The 23,004-nt window shown below is 44.3% G+C and overlaps 1 protein-coding gene across 1 annotated transcript; it reads right to left on the bottom strand.

Moving 5' to 3' along the window:
* Window positions 1–211: 211 nt before the first annotated feature.
* On the bottom strand, window positions 212–8,007 carry LOC137356294 (late histone H2A.L3-like). The gene is made up of 2 exons (XM_068022167.1): window positions 7,630–8,007; window positions 212–256 (listed from the first exon to the last, which is right to left on the bottom strand). Exons 1-2 carry the CDS (start codon window positions 8,005–8,007, stop codon window positions 212–214), a joined length of 423 nt encoding a protein of 140 aa, XP_067878268.1.
* Between the last annotated feature and the right edge of the window lie 14,997 nt (window positions 8,008–23,004).

The raw sequence follows: 23,004 nt of genomic DNA on the forward strand, positions 1-23,004 counted from the left end.
CTCTGGCACCCTGGTTGACTGTCGGATTCACTCTGCATCTATGTGTCTTTGTGCTGTATGTGAGTTGAGATCCTGCTGTATTCAGGACTTAATATATATTTCAGGCATTGTGTTGTCAATGCTTTGTTTAACTCATTAATGTATCAATATGTGTTTACTTGTGTTTAATTTAAAATAAGGATTAACAATATTTTATTGCTGTAGGTTTTATTCAATTCTTGTTTGTGAGTTGCAGCTTGGTATCCAACTTGTCGCTCTGCAAAAGCAATTATGAATGACGATCTTTCAAATTTAGAGCATGACCTGATTTGGGGCAGCACAGTGGCGCAGTGGTTAGCACCGCCGCCTCACAGCTCCAGCGACCCGGGTTCAATTCTGGGTACTGCCTGTGTGGAGCTTGCAAGTTCTCCCTGTGTCTGTGTGGGTTTCCTCCCACATGCCAAAGACTTGCTGGTTGCCAGGTTAATTGGCCTTTATAAATTGCCCCTAGTTTCGGTAGGTGGTAGGGAAATATAGGGACAGGTGGGGATGTGGTAGTAATGTAGGATTAGTAAAAAATGGGTGGTTGATGGTCGGCACAGACTCGGTGGGCCGAAGGGCCTGTTTCAGTGCTATATCTCTAACTAACTAACTATGTAATGTCAAATTCCATCGGTTTGTAGAGAATGAATTAATCGTGTATGTTGTTGTCTGATCCTTAGTGACATGTTTGGACTGCTGTGTAATTTGTAGCTCAGTTTATATTGTGGGGTATGTTATTGGGATTCATTCTGTAGCTTTCAATCAGATACATTTTGTCTGTTCTGTTTAAGATTTGGTATTTGAATTGCAGCCAAGGTGACACAGTGTATTTAAATCTGATAATGTGTATGTTTTTGGACTGTGATTGATGTATCTACCAACCAGCTGGAGTGAAATAGAAACAACTCCTATCTCTACTGCTCTATTTGACTATTGGATTGATAGTGTGTCTCTCGACCTTGGAATCAGTCTGGATCTGACTACTTCTTTTGTTTGTTACAGTGGAAATGACGACCTGACCATGTCACTGTGCTTTGTGAGTGATACTGTACCTACTGTGTATTGGAACGAGCTGGATGCACGTTTCCTTCTGTCGAGGAATCACGACTTTCATTCTGGTTCCTTCAAGTGTTTGCCTGCAGGAAAAGAAAGGCAACTCTTATACTTGAATAACAGCTGAGTGAGAAGACAGAAAAGTGATCAAAGTAATCTTTTCAACAATAATCATTCTGAACAATCACAAAAGGAAAGTCAATGACACAAGTAGTGTCAGTGTCTGAGTCCACTGCAGTACTGCAGAACTCTGCTTCTGCTTCCCAGGTATTTGGAACGGTTTTATAACAATATTGTGACATTCAGAAACACCCCAAGCCCCGCACTGCTCCATGAATTGGAATACCCGATCGAGTAGTGACATTTGTGTAAGCCAGATTTCTATTTCCATGTCCCATTGTTCAACGGACAACAAGTAAGCACTGTTTAAAAAAGTGTCCTTAATCTTCTCACCTGGTCCCTTCAAATCTGCCGCATCTTTATTGTTCAGACATTTTTTTCTGCTATTCACTTTCCAATAACAATAAATAGTGAGATACTGGATCTGAACCAGGAACATTCATTACTGAAGAAGGGTCACTGACCTGAAACGTTAACTCTGCTTCTCTCTCCAAAGATACAGCCAGACCTGCTGAGTATTTACAACATTTCTTGTTTTTAATTCAGATTTCCAGCATTCGCAGTATTTTGCTTTTTGTTATCACATTCATTACTATTTGGAGAGAGAAATCAGCAATGATTTTCAATAGTGAGTTCATCATATTCTGTCTCTCTCTCCCTGTCCAGACACTGCCTGAGAAAGACCTCTCCCTTCCCCCCCGGCTCACTCCATGTTCCAGGACCAGTTCCTGCTCCACAATGTACATTACAAACTGTCCCCCACTCCCGCTGAATGTACCCGGTAATCAATGCTAATCTATGAGCACATCGGCAGACACGGGCCCAAATCTGTTGTACTGCTGTGAGCAGATACTGTTTGTTCACTTACCCCAGGCTTGTAATGTCTCCATTTGCAGCTGATTTAAACAATCGTCCGCTCACTCAGTGAATGACGCTCAGAGGCAGTGCTGGGGGAAGGGGTGCGCATGCGCTCTTCTCATTTTGCCATCCAATTAGACTGGCCTATATCGCGCGTGCGCAGATCTCTGCAGCAATTCAACATTCAAAATTCAATGGGAACTTTCCCCATTTCACATTCATCAATGTCCGATTTGAAAAGCCGAACATGGGGTTAGGGTGGAGGGAGGGAGGGAGGGGAGGTGTGGGGCAACATGTAACATATAAAACTGGCAGCTAGTCCAATGTAGATGTTCAAATTGTGATCTGTCTCTGCAGGGTGTTTGTTATTATTGAGCCTCTCCTCTCAAAACAATCGGACAGAAACATGGGAAGACTGAGGGATCCGGTGTGTTTGCTGGGACTTTGCAGAGTTAATTTCAGCCAGTAAAATGTTGTTTTACCCGGGTAAAACCCGAGGTCAATGAGAGTAATGTCGGAGGGCACTCTTCATAGTTTTATTCTAAACAAGAGACACAGGCACGGAAGTACCGCGATTACACCGGACACACAATTACAGTGACAATAGAGTTCCAGCTCCTGATTAGATTAGATTAGATTAGAGATACAGCACTGAAACAGGCCCTTCGGCCCACCGAGTCTGTGCCGATCATCAACCACCCATTAAACGAATCCTACACTAATCCCATATTCCTACCAAACATCCCCACCTGTTCCTATATTTCCCTACCACCTACCTATACTAGTGACAATTTATAATGGCCAATTTACCTATCAACCTGCAAGTCTTTTGGCTTGTGGGAGGAAACCGGAGCACCCGGAGAAAACCCACGCAGACACAGGGAGAACTTGCAAACTCCACACAGGCAGTACCCGGAATCGAACCCGGGTCCCTGGAGCTGTGAGGCTGCGGTGCTAACCACTGCGCCACTGTGCCGCCCATGTTGACAGTCTTTGCTATGATTCTCAGGGGGTTAATTCCCGATGCCTAGGTCTGCATCCCTTAAACACTCTGAGCCAGGAGATCCTCGCAGTCCCTGTTGAAATATTGATGGACAGGAATTTTTCCAATCTTTGGCCAAGTCGATCATAACCTGCTGTTCAATCATAGTCTTAGTCAAAGAATTAATGAGACATTCTGTTCACTACTCAGGCCATGAACTCGGTTTGAGCAGAGCAAAAACTGAAAGGTTCAGCACTTTTCCAGATAGAGCAGGTAAAGCTGGATGGAGGGACTCAGGGTGAATCCTACACACAGGATAGAAGCAGTGACAGGTACTCAGGGAGGGGAACTGGTGTCTTTTCTGTTACCTATGTGTGTTCAGACCATCAGTATTAGTCCGTCACTTAGTCTGAACAGGTGTCTCCAAGAACCTGCAAATGCAGAATCCGGAAGCAGCTGTTTTGATCAGAAATTGGTCGTAGCAGGAGAACCCCAAGCTGAGTGTGGAAACATTTTAGATATGTCCTCAAATCATCTCTCATTTGGGAAGATAATTTACAGTTCAGGGAAATTTGTCGGTAACATGTGAAGTCGAGGCTCGATGGCAGCATCCATACCTCCAAACGGGTCATTTACCTGAACCCTTCTAAACCCACCTAACCCTCATGTGGCAGAGTCGGCAGATCATGCATTGGATTTATCAGCTATTTCAGAACCCATCAAACTGGAGTGTAAAAAGTCATCCATAATCGCAGGGGACTGTCTGAGATGGAGGAGAATAAATAGGTCAATATGACCATCATCAATAATAATAAAGTGCAGAGGGAGGAGATCGAGAGGAGGGAGATAGAATAGAGAGGGGAAGTGGTGACAGAAAATGTCCTGTGATTATTGGCCAAAATAGACCTACAAGGTACAAACTCAAGTTCTGTGATCAAGTCTGAGAGTTTATTAGTCTTAACTAAGATAGATAAAGTGAATGTTTAACAACAGCAATAGGTTTGCAGCATCACTCAGCACCGGTTCTTGCTTCTGTGCTTGCTGGGGCGTGGACTTCTCTCTTTCTGCTTCCCTTGCTGTTTTCTTGACCGTACTCTATCTTCTCCTTCTAAGTGTGATAACGATGTTCCGTGGACCCCTCTGTCAGTGCCGACAATGTCCCGTCACACCCTTACTTTTACCCTTCTTTGGGTGCAAGAATGTTCCCATATTAGCTTTGAATTGGACCAGGTTGACATCATTGTTTGACCCTAGTTCGTTAATGGTTCAATCTACACACATTACAGATACTTCCTGTTCCTTTCTATTTTAACAAGGAGACTAAAGGTCACAGTCTTGCTGATGGAAGCCATTTTGATTTTGCAATTCTACAGTGTCCTATTTATCTCATCTCACCCCCTGTAAGGATGCTGTGGTCTTCAACCTATCTCTCCCATTGTTCTTACATAGAGGTTTTAACGGACGAGAGCCTTGTAATGTCATTTCATAATGAAACAAGCATTAGCTCAAACAGACTGTAATATATTGATGTACATAGCATACAATTAGTCCTATTATTTTAGCTGTCCTTATTATTCACAAAGGTAAAATATCTCATGATCCATCACCCCCACATTGTGGGACCCCTCCTGCTGCACGACTTTTCCTTTATGTCGTGACTCAGTGCATCATCCACACAGACACATCTCTCAACATGGCATTTTGACATATTCCTGTGACGATGACCGTCATGCTTTGCCATCCAGCCTTGACATAGCAGTTCTTGCATAAATGTAAGCCATGGAAATGCTCTAACCTTTACACAGAGTATAGCAGTGTTCAGGTGATACAGAAAATCCAGTGAATTGGGCAGAGACAATCAGTTGATCTATCAAAGTCTCTTAGTTTTATACTCCTATCTATACTACTTAATACACAACTATTCTTTTGCACCTGAAAAGCTTGGATAGATGACTCTGGATTGTGTTCTGTAAGTAAGGGGTTGTTCTCCTTAGAGAAATGGTGATTGAGAGGAGGTTTGATAGAGGTGTATATAAGTTAGACAAGGATAACCTGTTCCCATTAGCTGATGGTACAAGGACTAGGAGACACAGACTGATGGTTTATGGCAAGAGATGGAAGGGAATGTGAGGAAGAACTTTTTCTGTTTTACCTGCTGGACCTCGCTGTCCACAAGTGTGGTGGAAGGAGAGACAATCAATGATTTCAATAAGAAACTGGATAAGCACTTGAAGGAAACAAACTTGCTGCAGGGCGATGCTGATCAAGCAAGGAAGTGAGTCTAATTGGATGTTGAGAATATTTTGTAAGCTTTCTTTCTGAATTTGCATTGACATTTTTAAGCTGCAAAATTCCACAGCACACTTGACCATCAACTTTAAGGGAGAAGAACATGGATGTTGAGAATATTTGTCGACTTTAATTTAGTCATAGCTTTTCATTTGTCACATTCTATGGCAAGGTTGCAGAAATATATTTGACCGCGAGTGGGCATTGCGATGACCGGGAATCTAATCTGGGTCAATTGTTTGGAAGGCAGATATACTCACCACTATACCAGCATCGCTGGCATACATGTAGCTCGTCATTTATACAGTATACACACCAGAGCTCATTGGAACTCAAATGTCATTTCAACCATTTCAATCTACACCTTAACACCACGTTCATGTTCCCATTGGAGGATAGAATCATGGAATGGTTACATCATCTCCTAGAAACCGACAAAATTCTAACAGGACTGGACAGACTAGATGTAGGAAGGATGTTCCTGATGGCGGGGGAGTCCAGGACCAGGGGTGACAGTCTAAAGATAAGGGGTAAGACATATAGGACTGAGATGAGGAGGGATTTCTTCACCCAAGGAGTGGTGAACCTGTGGAATTCTCTACCACAGAAAAGAGTTGAGGCCAAATCATTAAATAAATTCATAAAAGAGATTGTACTACTGGATTCGGGCATTTAGATGCTCATCAGATGAAATGCATTTTAATTTCCTCTGATATTTGTAAGGCTTTTTTTTTTACAGTACTACCTTTTAGGGCCACACAGTGATGAACACCGCAAACTCACAGCTCCAACGACCCGGGTTCAGTTCTGGGTACTGTCTGTGCGCAGTTTGCAAGTTCTCCCTGTGACATGGGTTTCCGCCAGGTGCTCCGGTTTGCTCCCACAGCCAAACACTTGCAGGTTGATAGGTAAATTGGCAATCGTAAATTGCCCCGAGTGCAGGTAGGAGAATTGAGGGAAGATAGGAATGTGGTTGGGACTATGGGATTAATGTAGGAATAGTATGAATGGGTGGTTGATGATCGGCACAGACTCGGTGGGCCGAAGGGCCTGTTTTAGTGCTGTATCTCTCTCTCTGACTCTATGCACTACGAAAGCGTGTCTTTAGTTCTAAAATGATCGCCGCTTATTTCAAAAGGGATCAAGGAAGGCGCGGACAAAGCGCGAACAGGGTACTGAGTTTGGATGATGAACCATGATCGTATTGACTGGCGGTACAGGCTCGAAGGGCCGAATGGCTTACTCCTGCTCCTATCTTTCTATGTTTGTATTAAGTTAGTTATTCGGCCCGTCGTGTCGCGGCCGGCTCTCTGCAAGACCAGCTCACCTCCTCCCACCGACCCGCCTTTTCTCCATTGCTCTGCAGTTTTGTTTTATTCTCGATATAATTATCCAATTCTGTTTTCAGGGTCTCGATTGAATCTGCCCCCAACACACTCGATGTTCTTCCTCTCCAATTTCAGATATTTCTGAAGGAATGGGAATATTCTTGCATGACTCACTTTTAGCCAGTAGATGGCATCAGTCTACAATCATTTGGATCTTGTGATTTGTGTACACACATATCGACCGCAATGGGTCTGCTGCTGCCCGGGGAGTTCTCCAAGCACGCCGCCTTGGCAGGGACAAAAACACTGACGAATTATCCCAGTTCCTTGTAAATCTCCACAATGTACAGAAATAAAACACGAAATGCAACATCTCTTTTAAAATCCGCCTTCAGCTTCTTTGAAACAACTGCCCTGAAAAAAAATACTGACCCTGCCCGGAACTGAGTTTGGCATCAGATAACACAACGGCTCTTCAAAGAGACATCAAATTGGCAAAAGATAGAGCTGTTATCTCTTGTTGATTCCAGCACATAAACGTCTCAGAAGGATGTGACCACCCTCTTTACTATCCACTGATAACTCTCGAAGCAGAGTGACCCAGATTCCTTTGTCTCCATATTGCAGCTGGGAATTTCAGGACCTTGCAGTTTTCAGTGTGAGAGCAGTGACACCATTGTATACAAGTCATTTTATCAGAGTAGCTCATTTTAGAACTCAAGACACGCCTTAGTGGTATATAAACGGTAGTATTGTAAAAAAGCCTTACAAATATGGCAAGAGAAAATTAAAATGTATTCCATCTGATGAGCAGATAAATGCTCGACTCCAGTACAATTCATAGCAACACAAAATAACGCGAACAGTATAACATTACCGTCTCTCAGACAGTAACCAGCCCTTTCACAGATGAAGTGGGTGGCTCTGAAAAGAGCCTTTGGGTTGTCAAATTCAGGTCTGGCAGCTTCACTTGCCCTTGGTGCTCGGAGCGCTGGTTTTCTTGGGCAGCAGCACGGCCTGGATATTAGGCAGCACACCGCCTTGTGCGATGGTCACCCCTCCAAGCAGCCTGTTGAGCTCCTCGTCGTTGCGGACGGCCAGCTGCAGGTGTCTGGGGATGATACGGGTCTTCTTGTTGTCTCGGGCCGCGTTGCCGGCCAGCTCGAGGATTTCAGCTGTCAGATACTCGAGCACAGCAGCCAGATAGACCGGGGCTCCGGCACCCACCCGCTCAGCATAGTTGCCCTTTTTAAGGAACCTGTGAACACGGCCCACCGGGAACTGCAGTCCAGCTCGGGAGGAGCGGGACTTGGCCTTGGACCGAGCTTTACCACTGGTCTTCCCTCTTCCAGACATTTCCACAATCTCACAAGCACTTTCACGAAGAATGTTGAGATCCGCCCACATTCCTCCTCCTTGTACCTTCTGGAGGAATGGAGTGGTGGGCACTGCTGATTGGTCACTCTGCTCTGTGCTCTTCATGTAACCAATCGGAGAGCTGCTGAATTCACCAATCAGGAGACGCCAAGGAGATGAGGGCGGAAAATAACGGCGCCAAATTGTCAGACTGCAACCGATTTTTCAAATTTGAAAAGCCCGCCAATATATTGGGGCGGCTTCAATATAGAATATCACATTTATAGTTCTTTTTTTACGGTTAAATAAATAAAACCTTTTTTCATATTGTGTTATTCTACATTTGGTAACAAGTTCCAGATTGTCTTTTACATTCTGACATCTATTCGGGTTTCCTCTCTGTCCTTTTTAAAACCAGCGAGCAGAAAGTCTCTTTCACAACATTCTCCAACCGGGCACATTTCATGTCAATTTTCATAATAATACCGCATCACTGATGAACGATTGTTTGTTATTCGTGGGAGACAACAGCGGAGTGTAGATTTTCAGTGTCAGGTGTCAGCGTGTGAGACGGAGGGTTCCGACACCACCCGGGGGTTCGAGATATTGTACTTATTAATTTCTGAGGTCAAACTTGAACTAGGGAAAAAAGTGACTGCGAACTGATGTATGTGCGTTAAATCAGCTTTTATTGTCGAAATACAAAAAAGGGGCCGAATATGAACACGTCCGAGAACAAACCTCACAAATGGTCAGTGGCCAGTAATTTATGTACGGGACATTATTAGTTGGAGACAGAAAGATCGCACGGGCAGTGAAACTGCATTAACCAGAATCTTTGGGAGTAAAACAGAGATCACAAAGGCAAGGACACTTAACATAGAACATAGAAAACATAGAAAAATACAGCACAGAACAGGCCCTTCGGCCCACGATGTTGTGCCGATCCTTTGTCCTCTGTCAAGGACAATTTAATCTATACCCCATCATTCTCCTTTATCCATATACCTATCTAAAAGCCGTTTGAAAGTCCCTAAAGTTTCTGACTCAACAACTTCCCCAGGCAAGGCATTCCATGCCCCGACCACTCTCTGGGTAAAGAACCTTCCCCTGACATCCCCCTTATATCTCCCACCCTTCACCTTAAATTTATGACCCCTTGTAACGCTTTGCTCCACCCGGGGAAACAGTTTCTGACTGTCTACCCTATCTATTCCCCTGATCATCTTATAAACCTCTATCATGTCACCCCTCATCCTTCTCCGTTCTAATGAGAAGAGGCCTAGAATGTTCAGCCTTTCCTCGTAAGACTTATTCTCCATTCCAGGCAACATCCTGGTAAATCTCCTCTGCACCCTCTCCAAGGCTTCCACATCCTTCCTAAAATGAGGCGACCAGAACTGCACACAGTACTCCAAATGAGGCCTTACCAAGGTCCTGTACAGCTGTACACTTGATATATAAATCAATATAAGTCGATACTATACAGACAATGTTGTAGCTTTTTCAGAGAAGTTGTGGGTGGCTCTTAAAAGAGCCTTTTTGTGTTTTAGGTGTGTTTCAGTACATTGCGGATATTTACTTGGAGCTGGTGTACTTGGTGACCGCCTTTGTACCTTCCGACACGGCGTGTTTGGCCAGCTCCCCGGGCAGCAGCAGGCGCACGGCGGTCTGGATCTCCCGGGAGCTGATGGTCCTGCGTTTGTTGTAATGGGCCAGGCGGGAAGCCTCACGCGCGATTCGCTCGAAAATATCATTCACAAACGAATTCATGATGCTCATGGCCTTGGAGGAGATGCCGGTGTCAGGGTGAACCTGCTTCATCACTTTGTACACGTAGATGGAGTAACTTTCTTTCCTGGATTTTCTCCGTTTCTTGCTGCCCTTCACTGGCGCCTTCTTCAGAACTTTCTTGGCGCCCTTCTTGGAAGGTGCTGCAGTTTTCTTCTCGTCAACCATGATCACGATCAATTTCAGACACAGAATTACCGAAATTTCGCTCCAAGCTCGCATTTTATAGACATCCCCAGAACCCTATGCAAATAAAGGATGGGAGAAGGCCATGTTCATGATTGGCTGGTTTACAATGATGTCACTGCCTGATGTTCTGTATCTATCTGATTGGGTATCTAAAGCAACCAATCACATTTTGTGCTTCTCACAGCCACAAACTGTCGCAGCAGTCAGATCGTCCAAACCCCTTTGCCGGCCCTTATCCATCCACATCAGTGACTTTCTGAGTCCCTCTTCCTCATCAACCATTTCTATTTTGCTAGTACGAACTCGTCTCTTTTTTCACTCTACGTATAATTTCTCTATAGTTCCCTTCCTTATCAGGATGTAGCGCCCCTCTGCACTTCCGTCCATCAACAGGACCGAATCGTCCAGTATAGTGGGTGGCAGAGTGGGGCAAATGCGAGCATTGAAGTGCAAGTCCTTATCTCCATGTAGCGTGCCAAATAAGTTTGGTCAGCTGCAGTCACAAGTAACCACATGAAAGATTTACATGACAGCGCTTCTGATGTGTCTTCCTTTTTCCTCAACCGAGGATACCCTTGTCCTCACTTTCCACCCCATCAGCCTCCACATCCAAAGAATCATCCTCCGCCATTTCTGCCACCTCCAGCGTGATGCCACTACCAAATACATCTTCCCCTCCCTTCCCCTGTCAGCATTCCGAAGGGATCATTCTCTCCGCAACACCCTGGTCCACTCCTCCATTACCCCCACCACCTTATACCCTTCCCACGGCACCTTCCCCTGCAATCGCAGGAGGTGTAATACCTGCCCCTTTACCTCCTCTCTCCTCACAATCCCAGGCCCCAAACACTCCTTTTGAGTGAAGCAGCGATTTACTTGGACTTCTTTCAATATGGTATACTGTATTCGCTGCTCACAATTTTGTCTCCGCTTCATTGGCCCTTTGGCCCATTGTGTCTCTGCCTCCCATCAAGTATGAATCTATTCGAATCACATTTTCCAGCACTTGGCCCATAGTCTTGTATGCTATGACGTTTCACGTGTTCATCGAAATCCTTCTCAAATGCTGTGAGGGGTCCTGCCTCTACCAGCCCTTCAGGTAGTGTGTTCCAGATTCCAACCACACTCTGCGTGAAATATTTTCTCCTCAAGTCGCCTCTAAACCTGCTGCCCATTACTTAAATCTATCTCCCCTAGTTATTGATCCCTCCACTGAGGGAAATGTTTTCTTCCTATCTGTACTATCAATGTCCCGTGTAATTTTGTATACCTCAATCAGTTCCCCCCTCAGCCTTCTCTGCTCCAAGGAAAACAACCCTAGCCTATCCAGTCTCTCTTCATAACTGAAAAGCCACAGCCCAGGAAACATCCTGGTGAATCTCCTCTGCACGCTCTCCATTGCAATCACGTCCTTCCTTTGGTGAGTTGACCAGAACTGTACACAGTACTCCAGCTGTGGCCTAACTAGCATTTCATTCAGCTCCCTCATAACCTCCCTGCTCTTATATTCTATGCCTCGGCTAATAAAGACAAGTATCCCATATGCCTTCCTAACCACCTTATCTCCCCGTGCTTCTGCCTTCAGTGATCTATGGACAAGTACACCAAGGTCCCTCAGACCCTCTGTACATCTTAGGATCTGACCATTCATTCTATATTCTCTTGCCTTGTTAGGCCTCCCAAAATGCATCACCTCATATTTTCGCACTTCTCTGGATTAAATTCCATTTGCCACTGCTCCACCCATCTTACCAGACCATCTATATCATCCTGTAATCTAAGGCTTTCCTCCTCACCATTTCTGACACCAATCTTCATGTCATCTGTGAACTTACTGATCATATCTACTACATTCACGTCGAAATCATTCATGTACACTACAAACAGCAATGGTCCCAGCACCGATCGCTGTGGTACACCACTGGTCACAAACTTTAACTCACAAAAACAACGCTCGACCATCACCCTCTGCCTCCTGCCACTAAGCCAATTTTGTATCCAATTTACCAAATTGCCCTGGATCCCATGGGCTCTTACCTTCTTAACCAATCTCCCATGTGCGTCTTTATCTAAAGCCTTACTGAAGTCCATGTAGATAATATCAACTGCCTTACCCTCATCTACACATCTAGTCATCTCCTCAAAAAATTCAATCAAGTTTGTTAGACACGATTTTTTTTTCAAGTCACCTCCTCACTCTGCTTATTATTCTTATATATTTTTATTTAATTACCACCTCCCCTCCCCCCCCCCCCCACCCCCCCTGACATTTTCCATACTCCTCTAGGGCCTCCGCTGTTTTCTGCCCTAAGCCTCTTTTTTTTTCCGTTATCCAATCCTCTATATCCCTTGACATCCAGGGTTCCCTGGATTTGTTCATCCTGCGCTTCACCTTTATGGGAACATGTTGGCCCTGAATTCTCATTATTTCCTTTTTGAATGACTCCCACTAGTCTGATGTAGACTTTCCTATAAGTAGCTTCTCGCAGTCCACTTTGGCCAGATCCTGTTTTATCATTTTGAAATCGGTCTTACCCAAATTGAGTACATTTATTTCTGGTCCCTCTTTGTCCTTTTCCATAACTACCTTAAATATTACAGAGTTATGGCCACTATCCCCGAAATGCTTCCCCACTGACACTCCTACCACTTGTCCGGCTTCACTCCCTAGGATTAGGTCGAGCACGGCTCCTTCTTTTATAGGACTTTCTACCTGCTGGCTCAAAAAGATCTCCTGTATGAACTGAAGAATTCTGCCTCCTTTAAGCCATTTGCACTAAGACGATCCCAGTTGATATTGGGTAAGTTGAAATCCACTACAATTATTACCCTATTATTTTTACACCTCTCTGAGATTTGCCTACATATCTGCTCCTCTATCTCTCACTGACTGTTTGGAGGCCTGTAGTACACTCCCAGCCAAGTGATTGCCCCCCTTTTTGTATTTATGTTCTACCCATTTGGCCTCATTTGAGGAATGTTCGAAGATATCATCCCTCCTGATACAGTAATTGACTCCTTGATCAACTGTGCACTGCCACCTCCTATTTTATACCCTCCCCTGTCATGCCTGAAGATTCTATACCCTGGAATATTGAGCTACCAGTCCTGCCCTTCCTTCAACCATGTCTCCGTGAAAACAATAATATCATATTCCCATGTGTTAATAAATAGCCTCAATTCATCTACCTTACTAGTAAGATTCCTTGCATTAAAATAGATGCAATCCAGCCTTGCATTGTTAGCTTGTGTCTTAACAGGTCTGCATTTTCTCTGCCTTCCAGACTGACTCAGTTTCTCTTCTAGATTTGACTGTGCATCAGCCCTTACTGTACATCCCCTCTGTATCCCACCCCCTTGCCAAATTAGTTTGCAACCACCACCCACCCCCCACCCCTTCCCCCAAAAGCACGTGCAAACCTCCCAGCAAGGATGTTGGTCCCGATCCAGTTCAGGTGCAATCTGTCCAACTTGTACAATTCCCACCTTGGCCAGAAACAGACCCAGTGATCCAGGAAATTAAAGCCCTCCCTCCTGCACTATCTCTTCAGCCACACATTCATCTGCTCTATCCTCCTATTCCTATACTCACCTGCACGTGGCAGCGGGGGTAATCCAGCGATTACAACCTTTGCGGACCCCTTTTCTTTAATCTGCTACCTTGCTTTTGAAGTTCATGTTGCATGACCTCATCCCTCTTTGTACCTGTCAGTTTCTGGTATGGAATAAAGATCTTTACTCTGTACCTGCTAGTTGCTGGCAAGTGATTGTGGCATCAATCCATATCTGTCAGAGTGTGATGTTACTTCAGATTTTACTCTTCAGCTGTCAGTTTCTGACATGTGAATATGGATTTTCCTCATTCTGGTCACTTACTGCAATGTCAGTCACTCCTTTATTCTGTGCCTGTCAGTTTCAGGTCTGGAAGAAAGATTTTTTTCATTACCTTTTATAATCTGGCAAGTGAATGTGAGATCACCCTGTATCTGTCAGTTTGTGACATATTACTGTGACTTTTACTCTTCACTTGTCAGTTTCTGATACGTGAATGTTTATTTTATTCTGGGTGCCTGTCAGATACTAAAATGCAAGTATGTTTGTTACTTGTAATTAATTGGAGTGTTTACTCTTGATCTGTCAGTCTCTGGAATGTGAATGTGGCTCTTACTCTGTGTCTGTCTGGGTTGGATTTGCCAGCAAGTGTTTTTCTTTGCCTTTCTGTTCCTGATATGTGAATGTGAATTTTACTATGTACCTCTCAGTTACTGGTATGTGATCGTGGTTTTATTCTGTCTCCACGAGCCTATGATTAATGATTGCAGCTTGTGACCAAGGCATGTCAGTATCTTGTTTGCACATGCCCATTCTTATGTGCATGTTGCTTTATGGGAAATGACTAAAGGATTTACTCTTTCTTCTGCCATATTACTTCTTTGGCTTCAAGGGCTGGTCAGAGACTGGGAATTCTGTGATGAGCAACTCATGTCCTAACTTAGTTTAGTTTAGAGATACAGCACTGAAACAGGCCCTTCGGCCCACCGAGTCTGTGCCGACCATCAACCACCCATTTATACTAATCCTCCACTAATTCCATGTTCCAACCACATCCCCACCTGTCCCTATATTTCCCAACCACCTATCTATATTAGGGGCAATTTATAATGGCCAATTTACCAATCAACCTGCAAGTCATTGGCATGTGGGAGGAAACTGGAGCACCCGGAGAAAACCCACGCAGACACAGGGAGAACTTCCCAAAGTCTTTCCACCACCTACAAGCCACATGTCAGAATTCTGATGGATTACTCTCCACTTGCTTGGTTGAGTGCAGCTCTAAAAACACTGAAGAAGCTTGATACCATCCAGGACAAATCAGCAGGCTTGATTATCTTACCATTCACCAGGTTATGCATTTACTCCCTCCACCACCAGTGCACAGTGTGTCCCATCTAAAAGATGTACTGCATCAACCTGAGGAAGTACCGTACAACAGCACCTTCCAAACCCATGACATCTGCTACTGACTGGAACATGGGCAGCAAGCTTATGAGAACATTACCACCTGCAATTTCATCTCTAGTTTGCACAACATCCTGACTTCAAAAATATAACACCATTCCTTCATCATCACTCAGCCCAAATTCTGGAACTCCCACTTTTATGAATGACATTCATTCTGTAGCTGTTCATCAATGGTACAGTCTGAGTGTAGAACTTATTCTGCATCTGCCACTCTGAAAGACAGGATCTGTTTGTTTATATTTAAGGAACAATGAAGGAGCTCTTACACACCTAGATCTGTCCAAATATCTGTCCCTCTTTGTATGGTATGTGTGTGAGGGATTCATTCTTTATCTCAGAATGTGGAATGTGACTATATTTATCTCTGTCACTTACTGATATGTGCATGTGCACTTTTCACTCTATTTGCCAGCTTCTGATGTGAGTGGATTGTTTTCTGTACCTGTTATTTACTGATGAATTGAACGGTGGTTTTGGTTTGAATCGCTCACTTTCTGTTTACATGAATATGAGCATTCCTTCGTACTTGTCAATTGCTGGTATAAGAGTAAGATCTTTAAACTGCACCTAATACAAAGTAAAATACTGTTAATGCTGGAATTTGGAAATAAAAGGAGAAAATTCGGTAAATACACAGCAGGACTGCCAGCATCTGTGGAGACAGAAACAGAGTTAGCCTTTCAGGTCAATGACCTTTCATCAGAAAGGTCTGTCCTGATCAAAGGTCATTGACCTGAAATGTGAACGGAATTTCTCTGGCACAGGTGCTGCCAGACTTGCAGAGTATTTCCAGAATTTTACATTTTCATTTACACTGTACATGGAGATGTACATTTTCTGGCAAGTGAATGTGGGATCAATATTTAACCTTTCAGTTCTGATATGCAAATGAGGATTTTACCCAGCATGTTGTCAGTTCCTGCAGTGCAATTATCTGATTGATTCTGTAACTTTATGATTGTGGTAATTGATTGTGGGTTTGACCCTACATCTACCAGTCTCTGTAATGTGAATGTGGCTATTACTCTGTATTTATCTGTGTACAATTTGTGAGTGTTTGTTTTCCTCTCTGTGTCTGTTTCTGACATGTAAATGTGGATTTTGCTATGTACCTCAGTTACTTGATGTGTATGTGCTTTATTCTGTTTCTGTCCATCTGTCGTGAGTGTAATATTTTCCCTGTACCTATCAGCATCACACTTCTTTGTATGGCCATTATTCTGCACTTGTTGGTTTATGGTACTGCTTGAATTACTCTTTCCCTCTCATTCCCTGATATGCTACTGTAAATTTTCCTCTTCACTTGTCAGATTCCACTCTGTGATAATGTTGTTTCACTGTCTGTCTGCATCTGGTATGCTATTGTAAGATTTACTGTGTGCCCATCAGCTTCTGGTATTTAATTATGGAGTTCACATTGTAACATTCAATTTGATCTGTGTGAATCTGCTTCTACCTTGAACTGAGAGTTTCTATTCTGTGAGTGTACATTTACAAGTGTGCTTGTTAATTTCTGCTAAATAACTGTTTGTTTTACTCTGTGCATGTCAGTTGCTGCAATGGGAAGATGGGAAAGGTTTTTAATTCTGAAAATGACTATTACTGATAAGTGAACGTGGCTATTACTCTGTAACCCTCATTCTCTGGTATTTGAGTTTGTGTCTTTTTCTTCCGGTTAGCTGTTACGCTCACTTCTCTGAAGTAAACCTCCTTTGAACCGCCTCCAACACATTTAGATCCTTCGTTAAAGGAGACCAAAACTGCACACAGTATTCTAGATGTGGTCTCACCAATGACCTGTATAACTGAAGTATAACAGGCTTGTCATTTTCAATTCCTCTCATAATAATGGATAACATTCCATTTGCCTTCTTTATGTCTTGCTGTAACTGCACACTAACTTTTCTGACTCATGCACTAGAACACCTAGATCCCTCTGCACCCCAGAATTCTGCAGTCACGCTACACTAATGTATCTTTTGATCTCCCTGACAAAGTGAACAACTTCACATTTTCTCACATTGTACATCATCTGCCAGATTTCTGCCCTGTCACTCAACCGATCTAGATCAATCTGCAACCTCCTTATGTCCTCTTCACAACATACTTTCCTACCTATCTTTGTTTCATCTGCAAATTTAGCTGCCATGCCATCGCTCCCCTCATCTAAATCATTGATATAAATTGTAAAAAGTGGAGATCCCAGCACACGTCACATCCTGCCAATGAGAAAAGGACCCATTTATGCATTCTCTGTTTTCTGCCAGCCAGTCAATCTTCTATCCATGCCAATATGTTACCCACTACGCCATGAGCTCATACATTGCACAATTAGCTTTTATGTGGCACCTTGTCAAATACCTTCTGGAAATCCAAGTACTTTATGTCAAAGGATTCCCCTTTATCCACACCGCATGTTAGTCCTTCAAATAACTTCAATAAATCAGTTAAACATGATTTCCTCTTCACAAAACCATGCTGAATATTCCTGATGACCTTGTGTTTTTCAAAATGCCCAGCTATAGCCTCCTCATTGAGAAATTCTACCACCTTCCTGATCACAGGGGTTAAGCTATAGGGGTCTTTAGTTACCCTGATGAAGGGTCACTGACCTGAAATGTTAACTCTGCATCTCTCTCCACAGATGCTGCCAGACCTGCTGAGTATTTCCCACATATATTGTTTTTATTTCAAATTTCCAGCATCTGCAGTATTTTGCTTTAAGATTACTATAGTTACCCTTTCTCTGCCTCCCTACCTTCTCGAATAGAGGGGTTATATTTTCTACAGTCCAGTCTGAAGCAACCTTTCCAGAATCTTGCGAATTTTGAAAAATTAACACCCACAAATCTATTAGTTCAGTAGCCACCATTTTAAGACACTAGGATGAACACCAACAGGACCCAGGGACTTGTCAGCCCACAGCTCCATCAGTTTACTCAGTGCTGCTTCCCTGGTGATTGTAATTTCAACAATTTCCTCTCTTCCATCCACCTCTTGATTTACAGCTATTACGGGAATGATTTTTGTCTCCGCTATTGTTAAGACAGAAGGAATTTTTTTATTCATTTCTTCTGCCATTTTCTTATTACCAAACGTTAACTCCCAATTTTCATTCCATAGAGGACCAACACTCAATTTACTTAAACTTTTCCTTTTCAAATACCTGCAGAAACCCTTGCTATCCGTTTTTAGATTTCTAGCTAGCTTACTCCCATGCTCTAATTTCTTTTCTCCTGATTAACCTTTGGTCAGAATATATAGAATGACAGAGAATGACTCAATCATCTGACCTGCCATTCATCTTTGCACAATTCTCTGCCTTTTCATTTAGGTTGATGCCTTCCTTAACTTCTTTAATCAACCATGGATTGGGGATCGTCCCCTTGGAATTATTCTTTATAGTAGGGATATACTTATTTTAAGTATTCTGAAATATCCACTTAAATGTATGCCACTGCTTCTCTATTGAACTATCTCCTGGCCCAGTAACCCAGTTCACTTCAGCTAGCTCAGCTTTTATGCCCACATAGTTGCCCTTATTTAAGTTTACAATACTAGTCTTTGACACACTCCCCTCACTTTTAAACTGGATGCAAACTTCAGTCACATTGTGATCATTGCTACCAAGAGGTGCCTTTATCTGAGGTCATTAATTAATCCTGTCAAATTGGACAATACCCAGTCGAAAATAACCTGCTCGGCGGATGGTTCTGGAACATGCTGCTCGAAGAAACGATCTCAAAAGCACTCTATGAACTCCTCATACAGGCTTCGATTACCAATCTGATTTTTTCCAGTTTATATGTTGACTAAAATCACCCATGATTATTTCCATCCCTTTATCACAAGCACCCATTAGTTATTCTTGAATACTTCATCCTACATTGTGATTACTGTCTGGGGGCCTGTCGACGACTCCCACGAGTGCCTTTTTCCCTGACTATTCCTCATCTCCACTCAAACCGATTCTACATCCTGATCTCCTGAACCAAGGTCAGGTCTAACTATTGCAACAATACGATCCTTGATTAACAGTGCCAAACATCCACCTTTATCTCGCTTCCTATTCTTCTTGAATGTTATATATCCATCAATATTGAGGAGCCAATCCTTGTCATCCTGCAACCATGTCTCCATAATGGCTATGAGATCATATTTATTTACATCAACATGTGCTATCAGTTCCTCTACTTTGTTATGAACGCTACGTGCATTCAGATAAAGAGCCTTTGGTTTTACCTTTTTGTTATCTTTGTCACATCTAGTGTTGACTGTCGGTCTGCTCTTCGTTTTTTTTTTCCTCTTTGCCCCTTCCTGCCATTCACTGGCCTTCATTTCTCCTGTTACTATTGTGTTCTCCTGCACTGACTCTAACCCTTGATTTGTTACATCTACTAAAGCTTGATCCCTCTACCCCTTTGTTTAGATCAAGTACCTCTCTACATCCCGAGTTATATGGTTTTCTCGAACACTGGTCCCAGCTCAGTTCAGGTATAGACTGTCCGAACGGTACAGCCTCCACTTTCACTAGTGCTGGTGCCAGTGCCCCAGAAACTGAACCTGACTTCTCCCACACCAGTCTTGGCGGGTGTAAGTTTCACTGTATATCTCTCAATCCCTCGTCTACAATTTACCTCTGTCAGTTTTGGATTTTGAGTGTGGCTTTATCTGTACCTGTCAGTTTGTTTTCTGTGAGAAACATCTTATTCTGTACCTTTCAGCTTCTTGTCTGCAAAAGTATCTGGGTTGTACTTTGGCCCCATCAGTATATGGTATGTGAGTGCGGATTTGAAAGTTAATATTGCATTCTTGTGTATATGAGTGGGAGTTCACACTTTATCTTTGATTGTCTAGTATGCCAATTTAAGGTTTGACTTGTGCCCTTAAATGTCTCATGTGTTCTTTTTCTTTTGGGCCTCCTTATCTCGAGAGACAATGGATATGCGCCTGGAGGTGGTCAGTGGTTTGTGAAGCAGCGCCTGGAGTGGCTATAAAGGCCAATTCTGGAGTGACAGACTGTTCCACAGGTGCTGCAGAGAAATTTGTTTGTTGGGGCTGTTGCACAGTTGGCTCTCCCCTTGCGCCTCTGTCTTTTTTCCTGCCAACTACTAAGTCTCTTCGACTCGCCACAATTTAGCCCTGTCTTTATGGCTGCCCGCCAGCTCTGGCGAATGCTGGCAACTGACTCCCACGACTTGTGATCAATGTCACACGATTTCATGTCGCGTTTGCAGACGTCTTTATAACGGAGACATGGACGGCCGGTGGGTCTGATACCAGTGGCGAGCTCGCTGTACAATGTGTCTTTGGGGATCCTGCCATCTTCCATGCGGCTCACATGGCCAAGCCATCTCAAGCGCCGCTGACTCAGTAGTGTGTATAAGCTGGGGGTGTTGGCCGCTTCAAGGACTTCTGTGTTGGAGATATAGTCCTGCCACCTGATGCCAAGTATTCTCCGAAGGCAGCGAAGATGGAATGAATTGAGACGTCGCTCTTGGCTGGCATACGTTGTCCAGGCCTCGCTGCCGTAGAGCAAGGTACTGAGGACACAGGCCTGATACACTCGGACTTTTGTGTTCCGTGTCAGTGCGCCATTTTCCCACACTCTCTTGGCCAGTCTGGACATAGCAGTGGAAGCCTTACCCATGCGCTTGTTGATTTCTGCATCTAGAGACAGGTTACTGGTGATAGTTGAGCCTAGGTAGGTGAACTCTTGAACCACTTCCAGAGCGTGGTCGCCAATATTGATGGATGGAGCATTTCTGACATCCTGCCCCATGATGTTCGTTTTCTTGAGGCTGATGGTTAGGCCAAATTCATTGCAGGCAGACGCAAACCTGTCGATGAGACTCTGCAGGCATTCTTCAGTGTGAGATGTTAAAGCAGCATCGTCAGCAAAGAGGAGTTCTCTGATGAGGACTTTCCGTACTTTGGACTTCGCTCTTAGACGGGCAAGGTTGAACAACCTGCCCCCTGATCTTGTGTGGAGGAAAATTCCTTCTTCAGAGGATTTGAACGCATGTGAAAGCAGCAGGGAGAAGAAAATCCCAAAAAGTGTGGGTGCGAGAACACAGCCCTGTTTCACACCACTCAGGATAGGAAAGGGCTCTGATGAGGAGCCACCATGTTGAATTGTGCCTTTCATATTGTCATGGAATGAGGTGATGATACTTAGTAGCTTTGGTGGACATCCGATCTTTTCTAGTAGTCTGAAGAGACCACGTCTGCTGACGAGGTCAAAGGCTTTGGTGAGATCAATGAAAGCAATGTAGAGGGGCATCTGTTGTTCACGGCATTTCTCCTGTATCTGACGAAGGGAGAACAGCATGTCAATAGTCGATCTCTCTGCACGAAAGCCACACTGTGCCTCAGGGTAGACGCGCTCGGCCAGCTTCTGGAGCCTGTTCAGAGCGACTCGAGCAAAGACTTTCCCCACTATGCTGAGCAGGGAGATTCCACGGTAGTTGTTGCAGTCACCGCGGTCACCTTTGTTTTTATAGAGGGTGATGATGTTGGCATCGCGCATGTCCTGGGGTACTGCTCCCTCGTCCCAGCACAGGCATAGCAGTTCATGTAGTGCTGAGAGTATAGCAGGCTTGGCACGCTTGATTATTTCAGGGGTAATGCTGTCCTTCCCAGGGGCTTTTCCGCTGGCTAGGGAATCAATGGCATCACTGAGTTCCGATTTGGTTGGCTGTATGTCCAGCTCATCCATGACTGGTAGAGGCTGGGCTGCATTGAGGGCAGTCTCAGTGACAGCATTCTCCCTGGAGTACAGTTCTAGGTAGTGCTCAACCCAGCGGTCCATCTGTTTGCGTTGGTCAGTGATTATGTCCCCCGATTTAGATTTGAGGGGGGTGATCTTCTTGATGGTTGGCCCAAGAGCTCTCTTCATGCCATCATACATTCCTCTGATGTTTCCGGTGTCTGAGGCCAGCTGAATATGACTGCATAGGTGTTGCCAGTAGTCGTTTGCGCAACGCCTAGCTGTTCTTTGTGCAGTACTTCTGGCTGCTTTAAGTGCTGCGGATGTTAAATCGCTGGGGGCTTTCTTGTAGTTCAAAAGTGCAATGCGCTTAGCGGCTATGACAGGTTCCAGCTCTTCATTATGAGATTGAAACCAGTCTGCATTTCTCTTCGCACTTTTGCCGTAGGTGGTCAAAGCTGACTCATAGATGGAGTCTCTGATGTGGGCCCACTTGGTCTCAGCATCCCCTGTGGGAGTGTTTTGAAGGGCTGTTACAAGTGAATTTAGAAATTTTTGTAACAGCTGTGGGTGAGAAATTCTGCTCGTGTTGATGCGCGGGTGGCCCTTCTGCTTGGAATGATGCAACTTCTTTGGTCTGAGTCTAACCTTGCTGCACACCAGGGAGTGGTCGGTGTCGCAGTCCGCACTGTGGAAGCTGCGTGTGATTTGAACACTGTTTAAGGCGGCTCGCCTTGTGACAATGAGGTCTAGCTGGTGCCAACGACGTGATCTTGGGTGCCTCCATGAAACCTGGTGACAGGGTTTAGTGTGAAAGAACGAGTTGGTGATGCAGAGGTTATGATAGGTACACAACTCAAGCAGTCTCTGCCCGTTCTCATTCATCCTTCCAACGCCATAGCGCCCAAGGCAGGAGGGCCATGAGTCATGGTCGGCCCCAACCCTGGCATTAAAGTCCCCCAGCAGGAATAGGTGTTCGGTGTTGGGGATGCTGCTAATGATGTTATGGAGTTGTTCATAGAACTGGTCTTTAGCTTCAGGTGCGGAACAGAGTGTTGGAGCATAGATGCTGAGTAGGTGTACTGGACCAGAGGTGGTGAGCAGTCGGATGGACAGTATGCGTTCCGAGCCATTTGAGGGAGGCTCTATCATGCTGAGCAAGGAGTTTCTGATGGCGAAGCCCACTCCATGCTGTCTTGGTTCTTCAGGATCCCTGCCCTGCCAGAAGAAGGTGTAGTCTTGCTCTGCTAGAGAGCCACTCGCGGGGAGGCGAGTCTCCTGAAGTG

This window comes from Heterodontus francisci, chromosome 45 (assembly GCF_036365525.1).
Source record: "Heterodontus francisci isolate sHetFra1 chromosome 45, sHetFra1.hap1, whole genome shotgun sequence".
Classification (NCBI taxonomy): Eukaryota; Metazoa; Chordata; class Chondrichthyes; order Heterodontiformes; family Heterodontidae; genus Heterodontus; species Heterodontus francisci.

Excerpts from the sequence above, each read along its gene's own strand:
- LOC137356294 (XM_068022167.1), bottom strand. The coding sequence starts at position 8,007 with ATGTCTGGAAGAGGGAAGACCAGTGGTAAAGCTCGGTCCAAGGCCAAG. Across the intron at positions 257-7,629 it reads AAACCAGCGCTCCGAGCACC|AGCGACAAGTTGGATACCAA; the intron begins AAGGGCAAGTGA and ends TTGCTTTTGCAG.